This window comes from Pogoniulus pusillus, chromosome 41 (assembly GCF_015220805.1).
Source record: "Pogoniulus pusillus isolate bPogPus1 chromosome 41, bPogPus1.pri, whole genome shotgun sequence".
In the NCBI taxonomy this organism is placed as follows: Eukaryota; Metazoa; Chordata; class Aves; order Piciformes; family Lybiidae; genus Pogoniulus; species Pogoniulus pusillus.
In genome coordinates, this window is record NC_087304.1 from 2,844,316 (window position 1) to 2,855,423 (window position 11,108).

The 11,108-nt window shown below is 66.4% G+C and overlaps 2 protein-coding genes across 2 annotated transcripts in view; both read left to right on the plus strand.

Moving 5' to 3' along the window:
• Positions 1-1,608, plus strand: part of YJEFN3 (YjeF N-terminal domain containing 3) — an 11,015-nt gene extending 9,407 nt beyond the window's left edge. The window contains exon 6 of the mRNA XM_064175203.1: positions 1,375-1,608. Within this exon, the coding sequence (XP_064031273.1) occupies positions 1,375-1,589 (215 nt within the window). The 3' untranslated portion in view covers positions 1,590-1,608. The remainder of the gene's footprint in view (positions 1-1,374) is intronic.
• A 534-nt stretch (positions 1,609-2,142) lies between these two features.
• Positions 2,143-11,108, plus strand: CILP2 (cartilage intermediate layer protein 2). Its single transcript, XM_064174838.1, has 11 exons — positions 2,143-2,210; positions 3,775-3,869; positions 4,125-4,307; positions 5,862-5,960; positions 6,457-6,729; positions 6,984-7,166; positions 7,362-7,520; positions 7,628-7,888; positions 8,040-8,148; positions 8,248-8,405; positions 8,532-11,108. The coding sequence occupies exons 1-11, from the start codon at positions 2,143-2,145 to the stop codon at positions 10,922-10,924; spliced, it is 3,981 nt and encodes a 1,326-aa protein (XP_064030908.1). The 3' UTR covers positions 10,925-11,108.

An 11,108-nucleotide genomic window follows, 5' to 3' on the forward strand; every position in this document is an offset into this window, starting at 1 on the left:
ACGCTGGGGGGCACCCACCCCATCCTCCCCATCTCCATCAGTGTGGGTGGGGGGCACCCACCCCCTCCTCCCCATCTCCATCACTGTGGGTGGAGGGCACCCACCCCATCCTCCCCATCTCCATCACTGTGGGTGGGGGGCACCCACCCCACCCTCCCCATCTCCATCAGTGTGGGTGGGGGGCACCCACCCCATCCTCCCCATCTCCATCAGTGTGGGTGGGGGCACCCACCCCATCCTCCCCATCTCCATCAGTGTGGGTGGGGGGGCACCCACCCCATCCTCCCCATCTCCATCAGTGTGGGTGGGAGGCATCCACTCCATCCTCCCCATCTCCATCAGTGTGGGTGGGGGGCATCCACTCCATCCTCCCCATCTCCATCAGTGTGGGTGGGGGCACCCACCCCATCCTCCCCATCTCCATCAGTGTGGGTGGGGGGGCACCCACCCCATCCTCCCCATCTCCATCAGTGTGGGTGGGGGGGCACCCACCCCATCCTCCCCATCTCCATCAGTGTGGGTGGGAGGCATCCACTCCATCCTCCCCATCTCCATCAGTGTGGGTGGGGGGCATCCACTCCATCCTCCCTATCTTCACCACCTTGAGCAAGGGGCACCCACCTCATCCTCCCCATCTGCATCACCGTGGGTGGGAGGCATCCACTCCATCCTCTTCATCTCCACCACCTGGAGGGTCACCCACCCTCCCTATCTCCACCACCTTGAGGGGGGCACCTACCCCATCCTCCCCATTTCCACCACCCTGGGGGGCACCCACCCCATCCTCCCCATCTCCACCACCTTTGCCACGGGACACCCACCCCATCCTCCCCATCTCCACCACCCTGGAGGGGGCACCTACCTCATCCTCTCCATCTCCACCACCCTGGGGGGTCACTCACTCCACCCTCCCTATCTTCACCTTGGCCAGGGGGCACCTACCCCATCTTCTCCATCTCCACCCACCTTGGGGGTCCCCCACTCCATCTTCCCTATCTCCACCCTGGGGGTCACTCACTCCATCCTCTCCATCTCCACCAGTGCGTGTGGGGGGCACCTACTTCATCCTCCCCATCTCCACCACCCTGGGCAGGGGGCACCTACCCCATCCTCTCCATCCGTACCACCCCACAGCCCCCTCCACCAGCTCAGAGCTGCCACCAGTGCCGTCAGGACCCCTCCACCACCACCTGCTGCGCACAGAAGAGGGTTTGGGGTGACCCTGCTGGGGGCGTCCTCCCTCTGTCCCCCTCCCCAGTGCCACAGGGCACTTTGCAGCCTGCAGTCCCACCGGGCACTTGGTGGGCCGTGGGTGCCCTGAGTTGTGCCCGGCCTCAGCCCCAGCTCCTCACGGCGCCTTTTGTTCCACGGCAGGGTGGGATGTGGAAGCTGGCAGCAGCGGTGGCATCAGCCCCGACGTCCTGGTGTCGCTGTCTGCCCCCAAGCGGTGTGCCAGGCACTTCTTGGGCCGCCAGCACTTCGTGGCTGGGCGCTTCCTGCCCTACGACGTGCAGAAGAAGTTCGAGCTCAACCCCCCCGAGTACCCTGGCACCGAGTGCGTGGTGGCCCTGGCAGCCCCCCGGGAATAAAAGCTCTTGGTGGCTCTTCCCTGGGCTTTGTGTGTCCCTGGGCACTGGGCTGAGGGGTGATGACCTTCTAGGAGAGTTTGGGCTGGGGGCTTGTGCTGTGGAGGGGGAGGGGGAGGGGGGAGCCCAGCCTCAAGTCCCATCGGTGCTGGGAGGTTTGTATGGGTTGAGGACCCCCCTCCCCCGCTCCACGCATGGCTCAAGCTCTGGGACCTGTCACCAGCCTGCCTTTGGGGACAAACGTTGTGATAATGGAAGTGACCTCCTAGGAGAGTTTGGGCAGCCCACGAGTGGCTGTGGGGGTCTCCACACACCACCCCCACACCCCCCCCCCCCATAACCTGAAACCCTGGAAGGCGCTGGGGAAGGGTCCCGGCAGCAGCCCCCTCGCCGTGGGGTGCTTCATTAACAAGGAGGGAGGTGACAAACCCTCGCTGGGGACCGTCCCCACCTGTCCCGGTGCAGAAGGTGCTGCTGACCCCCCCCCACCCCGGAGCACCGGCAGCTGCCTGCCCCCCCCGGGCCGGTGCAGCTGGAATTCCAGGGAATGCAGGGAATGCGCCGGGATTTCCGCTGGCGGCGCTGCGGGAGGGGGCTGCGGTCCCCAGCTGGGGGGCGTCTGGGGTCAGCCTGGGAAGGGAGGGGGCGTGGGAGGGGTGTGTGGGGGTGTCCTCACTCTGTCACCCTCCCCCTCTGCGGCACACCACAGTGCCACTGGGCACTATGCGTGGAGCAGTCCCCATTATGGGGGGGGGGGGGTGGTTGGGGGTGACACTTTTGGAGGGCTCTGCCATCCTCCCCAACACACCCCAGTGCCAGTGGGCACTTTGCATGGCTCAGTGCCCATTCTGGGGGGGGCGGTCGGGGGTGACACTTTCAGAGGGGCTCTGCCACCCTCCCCAGCACACCCCAGTGCCACTGGGCACTTTGCATGGGGCAGTCTCCATTCTGGGGGGGGTGGTCGGGGGTGACACTTTTGGAGGGTCTCTATGCCACCCTCCCCAGCACACCCCAGTGCCAGTGGGCACTTTGCATGGGGCAGTCCCCATCATGGGGGGGGTGGTTGGGGGTGACACTTTCGGAGGGCTCTGCCATCCTCCCCGGCACACCCCAGTGCCACTGGGCACTTTGCATGGGGCAGTGCCCATTCTGGGGGGGGTGGTCGGGGGTGACACTTTCGGAGGGTCTCTGTGCCACCCTCCCCGGCACACCCCAGTGCCGTTGGGCACCTTTCATGCGCCAGTCCTCATTTTGGGGTGGGCATGGTTGGGGGTGTCACTTTCGGAGGGGCTCTGCCACCCTCCCCAGCACACCCCAGTGCCACTGGGCACTTTGCATGGCTCAGTGCCCATTCTGGGGGGGGTGGTCGGGGGTGACACTTTTGGAGGGCTCTGCCACCCTCCCCAGCACACCCCAGTGCCACTGGGAACTTTGCATGGCGCAATGCCCATTCTGGGGGGGGTGGTCGGGGGTGACACTTTTGGAGGGTCTCTGTGCCACCCTCCCCGGCACACCCCAGTGCCAGTGGGCACTTTGCATGGGGTAATCCCCATTCTGGGGGGGGTGGTCGGGGGTGACACTTTTGGAGGGCTCTGCCACCCTCCCCAGCACACCCCAGTGCCGTTGGGCACCTTTCATGCACCAGTCCTCGTTTTGGGGTGGGCATGGTTGGGGGTGTCACTTTCAGAGGGGCTCTGCCACCCTCCCCAGCACACCCCAGTGCCACTGGGCACTTTGCATGGCTCAGTGCCCATTCTGGGGGGGGTGGTCGGGGGTGACACCTTCGGAGGGGCTCTGCCACCCTCCCCAGCACACCTCAGTGCCAGTGGGCACTTTGCATGGGGCAGTGCCCATTCTGGGGGGGGGTGATCGGGGGTGACACTTTTGGAGGGTCTCTGTGCCACCCTCCCCGGCACACCCCAGTGCCACTGGGCACTTTGCATGGGGTAATCCCCATTCTGGGGGGGGTGGTCGGGGGTGACACTTTTGGAGGGCTGTGCCACCCTCCCCAGCACACCCCAGTGCCACTGGGAACTTTGCATGGGGCAGTCCCCATCATGGGGGGGGGTAGTTGGGGATGACACTTCTGGAGGGCTCTGCCACCCTCCCCAGCACACCCCAGTGCCAGTGGGCACTTCGCATGGGGCAGCAGCTGTGACCGTGGGTGCGCTGAGCTCTTGCCCTGCAGCTCGACACCGGCCAGCTCCGGCAACACCCCACACGTGGCTCAGGTCACGGCGCGGGCGCCCGTGGGCAGGTCCAGCAGCGGGGTGCCAGGGGAACGTTGGCACCTTGACACCTCCTCAACCGCAGGAGCGCCGGGGCAGGGCTCTCGCCGCTTTTCCTCTCCCCTCTCCCTCCCCTTTTTCGCATTCCCAAAACGCTTCCAATTTTAGCAGCTGGGCACAAACAAGCGCTCAGGTCTCCCGGGCTGCGGCGGTGATGAGCGCCGCCGGCGGCGAAGATGAAGACGACGAAGAGGAAGAAGAAGAAGAAGAAGGCTCCTTCCTTCCCTCTCCCCGCCTGGCACCCTGCCAGCCCCGGCGGCTGCCAGGATCCTGCCGTCTGACGGCACGAGGGGGAAAGGCTTCCTATATAGCCCCGCGGTGCCACCGCGCTCCCACTCACTGCCCGACCTGCCACCACCTGCCCGGGCAGCCATGGGGGAGCTGGCGCTGGCACTCCTGGCTCTTGCCACCTTGCACGGTGCCAGGGCGTCAGGTAAGAGCGGGGCTACCCGCTAACGGTGCCATAGGGGACCTTGCCACCCTGTGCCGTTGGCATCTCTGCCCTCCCTTGGGACTCGAGGGGAAGGATGGGGACTGAGTGCTTGCCAGATGTGTGCTGTGGGGAGATGTGTGCCAGGGTCAGAGGTGTGCCAGGGTATCAGGGAAGACTGGGGCTGCCTGCTAACGGTGCCATAGGGGACCTTGCCACCCTGTGCCGTTGGCATCCCTGCTCTCCCTTGGGACTCGAGGGGAAGGATGGGGACTGAGTGCTTGCCAGATGTGTGCTGTGGGGAGATGTGTGCCAGGGTCAGAGGTGTGCCAGGGTATCAGGTAAGACCGGGGCTGCTGTCTAACCGTGGCATGGGGACCCACCACCCTTGCCACTGCCAACCCTGCCCTCCCTGGGGCTGGAGGGGCAGGATGGGGATGGGGCTGAACGCCTGCCAGATGTGTGCTGTGGAGAGATGTGTGCCAGGCTCAGAGGTGCACCAAGGCTGTGGGCACAGCTGGGGACAGTCCCTCTGGCATCGGCTGGTGGGAGGATGTGTTGGTGAGGCTCAGGGTGGGTTTGCCCTCCCTGTGGCTATGTCGCCAGAGGGCAGGGGCCATGCCCTGTGCCGTGTCCCCACCAGCTCTGGCAACAGAGGGCTCAGCACCTGAGGGCAACCTCGGCCACCCTGGCTGCTCTGTGGGGGCTTTGCCCTCAGCCCCTTGCGGGGGGGTGTCTGCAAGGTGCCAAGGCAGCGGCTGCTGGGAACGTCCCTAACCCGGGCACAAAGTCCAGGCACCTGCGGAGCAGAGGCTGAGGCAGGACCCTGCTGCTGCCCAGCTCCCTGCCAGCCAGGGAGGGGACAGGAGGTGGCACAGTTGAGTTCCCCTCACCATGGGATTGCTGCTGGTGGAGGGATGGTGCCCACTGCATGTCCATGCAGTGCCCATAGGGTGCCCACTGCATGATTATGGGGTGCCCATGGGGTCCTCACTGCATGCCTACAGGGTGCCCACTGCATGATTGTAGGGTGCCCATGGAGTGCCCACTGCATGCCTACAGGGTGCCCACTGCATGATTATGGAGTGCCCATGGAGTGCCCACTGCATGCCTACAGGGTACCCACTGCATGCCTGTGGGGTGCCTGTGGGGTACTCATGGTTGTCCAGGCTGCACAGGAGTGTCTTGGGTGTTTGGTCACATCCTGCCCAGTGCCCATGGGTGCCAGGGACCTGCTCCCCACTCATGTGAGAGGCAAGCAGGTAGGAGATGCCAACTCCCCAGGGCTCTCTCCTGTGGGCTCCAGCTGTTTGGGCTTGGTGATGCCAGCATTGTGCCATGGCCTCAGCACGGTGGGCACATCAATGGGCACCTCTGCTCATGTCCTTGTCCCACACTACCCCCAAAGACCTTGGGGCATCCAGAAGCTTGTGGGCAACATTTCTGCCACATGCAGCCCATGGGTGTGGCACGGGGCCCAGCGTGGCCCTGGCAAGGAGGTGCCCCCGGCAAGGAGGTGCCCCCATGGTGGCTGCTGTCACTTTGTGCTTCTCTCAGAGCCCCTGGAGAACGACTCGGAGCCGGGCAAGAGAGGGGCAGCAGCCAAGCCCTGGAAAGCAGCCCCCAGCCTGGCAGAGCTCGACCTGGACACAGCAGGTATGGCTGTCCCCATGCCCCCCCAGGGCAAGGGCTCACCGAGGACACCCCAAAAGGGCTGCATGGGGCAATGCCCACCACCTCCCCCTGCATGGGGCAATGCCCACCACCTCCCCCTGCGTGGGGCAATGCCCACCACCTCCTCCTGTGTGGGGCAATGCCCACCACCTCCTCCTGCATGGGGCAATGCCCACCATCTCCCCCTGCATGGGACAATGCCCACCACCTCCCCCTGCGTGGGGCAATGCCCACCACCTCCCTCTGCATGAAGCAATGCCCACCATCTCCCCACGCATGGGCCCCTCACAGCACAGCTGTGATGCCCACCCCTGTCCCACCCTACGTCCCTCAGTGCCCTCCATCCCCTCACGCTTTCATCCCTCAGTGTGTCCAAGCTGTCGTCCCCGCCCCCCCCCCAGTCCCGGTGACACCTGGTGGTGATGAGGGGCGGAGGAGTCTCTCCTCGCCCGTGTGCTCAGGGCTGCCTTCATGCCAGGCAGGGGAGCTGAGTGGACATCCTGGTTCAACATCGACCACCCTGGTGGGGATGGGGACCACGAGAGTTTGGCTGCCATCCGCTTCTACTACCGCGGGCGAGTCTGCCAGCGGCCAGTGGCCATCCAGGCTCGCACCACCGAGTGGGCACTGCCCGAGGAGGTGGGCGAGGTGGTGCACCTCAGCCCCAAGAAAGGCTTTCACTGTCTCAACAAGGAGCAGCCCCAGGGCAAAACCTGCTCCAACTACCACATCCGCTTCCTCTGCCCGCTGGGTGAGTGCCCGTCCCCACCCACCTCACCCCCTGGCACCTTGCTGGGAGGACATCCCTGCCCGTTTTTGCTCTTGTCACCCCCCCTGCCGCATCCCACTGGGTGCTGCTGGAGCTGTGGCTGCGCCAGAGCTTCCCCTGCTCCAGCGATCACCTCTTGGGTGGATCACCCCGGGCATCATCTCGTGGGCACGGTGCCACCCGTGGAGCTGGGTGTGAGTGGTGGGTCCCCAGTTAGCAGCTCTGCCTCCCCCCAGAGCACATCTACTGGTCTCACTGGTCCTCCTGGAGCCCCTGCTCGCGCAGTGCCTGTGGCACCAGTGGCATCCAGACCCGTGCCCGCCGCTGCGTCAATGCCAAGCTGGTGGTTGCCCTCAAGGAGCTCAAGTGCAAGGGCAAAGCTGTGGAGCGTCGACCATGCAGTGCAGGGCCTTGCCCAGGTAGGGACCTCTGTGCCACCCCAGCACCCAGGCTCCCCTCCTGGCCCCTGCTGCCAGCAGTATGAGTGGTCCGTGCTGGCACTGGTGAGATGGATCTAACTGGGCACGGGGGAGCTGGATGGAGCTGGGGGCCGCTCGGTCTGGGGGGCTGGTGGGGAGTGTGGCGCTGGCTGCCCACCTGGCATCTCCCCTCAGAGTCAGCGTGGATGGAGTGGGGCACCTGGAGTCCCTGCACCCGCAGCTGTGGCAGCGCCGGGACCCGCGTCCGGCGTCGGAGCTGCAGGAAAGCCAAGAAGGTGCCATGCAGCGGCAGCCCCACCGAGGTGCAGAAATGCCCCCCCTCGCCCTGCCCAGGTACCTGCCCTCGGGCACACGGGGACAACCCTCCCCAGCGCCCTTCACCCGCCTGGCCCCGCTGTCGGCCATGCCCACGAGGTCTGAGCGCTGGTGCCACCCCGCAGCCTGCCCTGAGCACACGCTGCAGGGCACCGTCACCTCAGCCAGCGGCGCGGCGCTGCCAGATGCCCACATCTACCTGGAGGGTCACCCACTGGTGCCACTGGCCCGCAGCGATGCCCTGGGGCGCTTCGTTGTGACGGGGCTGTGTGAGGACGACGCTGCCAATATCACTGCCCACCGGGAGGGCTTCGCTCCGGGACTGGCACCCATCATCTCCAACGGCTCCGGTGTGGCTGTGGCACACGTGGTGCTGCAGAGGCTGGGTAAGCATCGTGGGATGCGGTGGGCACTGAGCTGGGCACCGCTCGAGGGAGCTTCCTGAAGGGTGCATGGTGAAGAGGAGTGATCTGGGGGGAGGGAGCGGGGGGGGTTGCCATGGCTCGTTGTACCCTCTGCCACCTTCCGCCCCTGCAGAGAAGCCCTACATGGTGCTGCACCCCAAGGCCAAGGTGCGGGTGGCCGGGCAGGAGGTGACCTTCTGCTGCAAAGCCTCGGGCACCCCCGTGCCCAAGAAATACTCCTGGTGAGCCGAGTCTGGCTGGTGGAGAGCTGAGACTGGTGGGGACTGGTGGGGAAAGGCAGCCCTGGCCACGTCCCGCTGAGCCCATCCCCGTCCCCACAGGTACCACAACGGGACGCTGCTGGAGAGGAAGGTGCATGGGTACAGCAGCCGCCTGGCGCTGAAGGGGCTGGCACTGGAGCAGGCGGGCACCTACCACTGCAAAGCCAGCAGCGAGGCTGGTGCCATCAAATCGGCACCGGCACAGCTCACAGTGCTGGGTGAGAGCAGGACGGGTTTGGTCACACACCCCCCCCCACCAACCCCATCAGCGTGGGGTGTGAAGTGGGGGGTGCCACCCTAACCCCCTGTGTGTGCCCCTCATCTGTGTGTGTCCCCCCCTCCAGCCCAGGGCCAGCAGAGCTGCAAGTCAGAGCCCGAGCCCAGCCTGGTAGAGCTGCCCAGTGAATGCCCGCAAGATGCCACCGGCTCCCGGTACTACAACGTGGGGCGCTGCCCGCCTGCCCCGTGTGCCAGCAGCGTGGGCGGGCGCTCGGAGTGCGGGGCGGACGCGGGGCGCTGCTGCGGGGTGCGGAGGATGGAGCTGAGGGACATCCCCTGCGCCGGCTCCTCGCTGCCCATCAAGGTGGTGGCTGAGTGCGGTTGCGGCCCCTGTGCCCAGCCCCGCGTCCTGGTGCAGGGCCGGGTGACGGCGGCCGACACGGGCGAGCCCCTGCGCTTCGGGCAGATCTTCCTGGGTGGGAGGAAGGTTGGCTTCACGGGCTACAAGGGCTCCTTCACCATCGAGGTGCCACCGGACACCCAGCGCTTGGTGGCTCGCTTCGTGGACCGCCAGCAGAGGTTCGTGGATGCCGTCAAGGTCCTGCCCTTCAACCGCCGCGGCGGTGCCGTCTACCAGGAGGTCAAGATGCTGCGGAAGAAGGAGCCGGTGGAGCTGGACGGCAGCCGAGTCAACGCCATCCCGCTGGGGGAGGAGAGCGGCCGGGAGCCCGTCGGGGAGCTCGTTCTTCCCGCCGGAGCCTTCCTCCGTCCCTCCGGGGAGGTCTTCAACGGCACTGTCCAAGCCAGCGTCACCTTCCTGGACCCCAGGGACATGGCGACCGCCAGCGCCGCCTCCAGCGACCTGAGCTTCGCCGACGCCGACGGCGACATCGTTCCCCTGCGCACCTACGGCATGTTCGCCGTGGAGTTCCGGGAGCAGGGCAGCGGCGCCGCGCTGCAGACGGGGCCGGTGCAGGTGCGGATGGACGCGGGGCAGGTCTGGATGCCGGAGCACCTGCAGAAGATGAAGCTGTGGTCCTTGAACCCTGAGACGGGCTTGTGGGAGGAGGAAGGGATCCTCCAGCCGGCTGAGGGGAGCCGGAGGAAGAGGGAGGAGAGGACCTTCCTGGTCGGGAACCTGGAGATCCGGGAGCGGCGCCTCTTCAACCTGGACGTGCCGGAGGACCGCCGCTGCTTCGTGAAGGTCAGGGCTTACAGCAACGAGAAGTTCAACCCCTACGAGCAGCTGGAGGGGGTGGTCATCAGCCTCATCAACCTGGAGCCCCAACCTGGCTACCCTACCAACCCCCGGGCCTGGGGTCGCTTCGACAGCGTGGTGACAGGTCCCAACGGCGCCTGCCTGCCTGCCTTCTGCGACGGCCAACGAGCCGATGCCTACTCGGCCTATGTCACGGCCACGCTGGGCGGGGAGGAGCTGGAAGCTGTAGCCTCCAGCCCCAAGCTCAACCCCAACGCCGTCGGCGTGTCCCAGCCCTACCTGGGCAAGCTGGGCTACCGCCGCTCGGACCACGACGACCCCGACTTGAAGAAGACAGCTTTGCAAATCAACGTGGCCAAGCCCGACCCCAACAACGTCGACGAGACCAACGGCCCCGTCTACCCCTACCGCAGCCTGCGGGAGTGCGAGCAGGCGCCCGTCAGCGCCAACCACCTCCGCTTCTACCGCGTGGAGGTGGACAAGTACGAGTACAACGTGGTGCCCTTCAGGGAGAGCGACCTCACCTCCTGGACCGGCGACTACCTCTCGTGGTGGCCCAACCCCCAGGAGTTCAGGGCTTGTTTCATCAAGGTGCAGATCGAGGGGCCGCAGGAGTACATGGTGAGGTCCCGCAACGTCGGGGGCAGCCACCCCCGCACCCGCGGGCAGCTCTACGGGCTGCGGGACACCCGGAGCGTGCGGGACATGCTGCTGGAGAACACCTCGGGAGCCTGCGTGGAGTTCAAGTGCAGCGGGATGCTCTTCGATCAGAGCCTGGTGGACCGCACCCTGGTCTCCATCATCCCCCAAGGCAGCTGTCACCGCAGCGCCGTCAACAGCCTCCTGCGGGACTACCTGAGCCGGCACCCGCCCGTGGCCGACAACAACCACACGGCCGCCTTCAGCATGCTGGCCCCCGTGGACCCCCTGGGCCACAACTATGGCATCTACACGGTGACGGACCAGAACCCGCGGCTGGCCAAGGAGATCGCCATCGGCCGCTGCTTCGACGGCACCTCCGACGGCTTCTCACGCGAGATGAAGGCTGCCGCGGGCACCGCTGTCACCTTCACCTGCCAGGAGCGGCCGCCGGGCCGGGAGAGCTTCTTCCAGCGCCTGCTGACGGCGCCCGCCGAAGCCTTGGATGAGATCCGCCGGGAGATGGGCAGCAGTGGGATGCGTGGAGCTCCACCCGACGTCATGGACTTCGCTTCTGGTGCCCGTGCCCCCGGCCCTACGGCCACTCGCCGGACCCCCAGCAGCCGGCAGAGGGTGGGCCAGGGGCGGGGGCAGCTGTGAGCGCCGCGGTGCCACCCACCTCGGTGCTCCCCTCCCCGGCTCAGCTCTGCCCTCCCCTTCCCTGTCGCTTTTACTCATTATTAATGGCCAAGGAGGGGACACGCGTGGAGTGGCACCCTCCTGCCATGGGGGCAGCGGGGCAGGGACTGCTGGGACGTGGGCGGGGGGGGGTGCCAGCGGGCAG

Bases quoted from the DNA above. Each gene is read 5' to 3' on its own strand.
- CILP2 (XM_064174838.1), top strand. From the start codon at position 2,143: ATGCGCCGGGATTTCCGCTGGCGGCGCTGCGGGAGGGGGCTGCGGTCC. The intron at 3,870-4,124 runs GTTGGCACCTTG...GCACCCTGCCAG, and splicing joins CAGCGGGGTGCCAGGGGAAC to CCCCGGCGGCTGCCAGGATC. The intron at 7,167-7,361 runs GTAGGGACCTCT...ATCTCCCCTCAG, and splicing joins CAGTGCAGGGCCTTGCCCAG to AGTCAGCGTGGATGGAGTGG.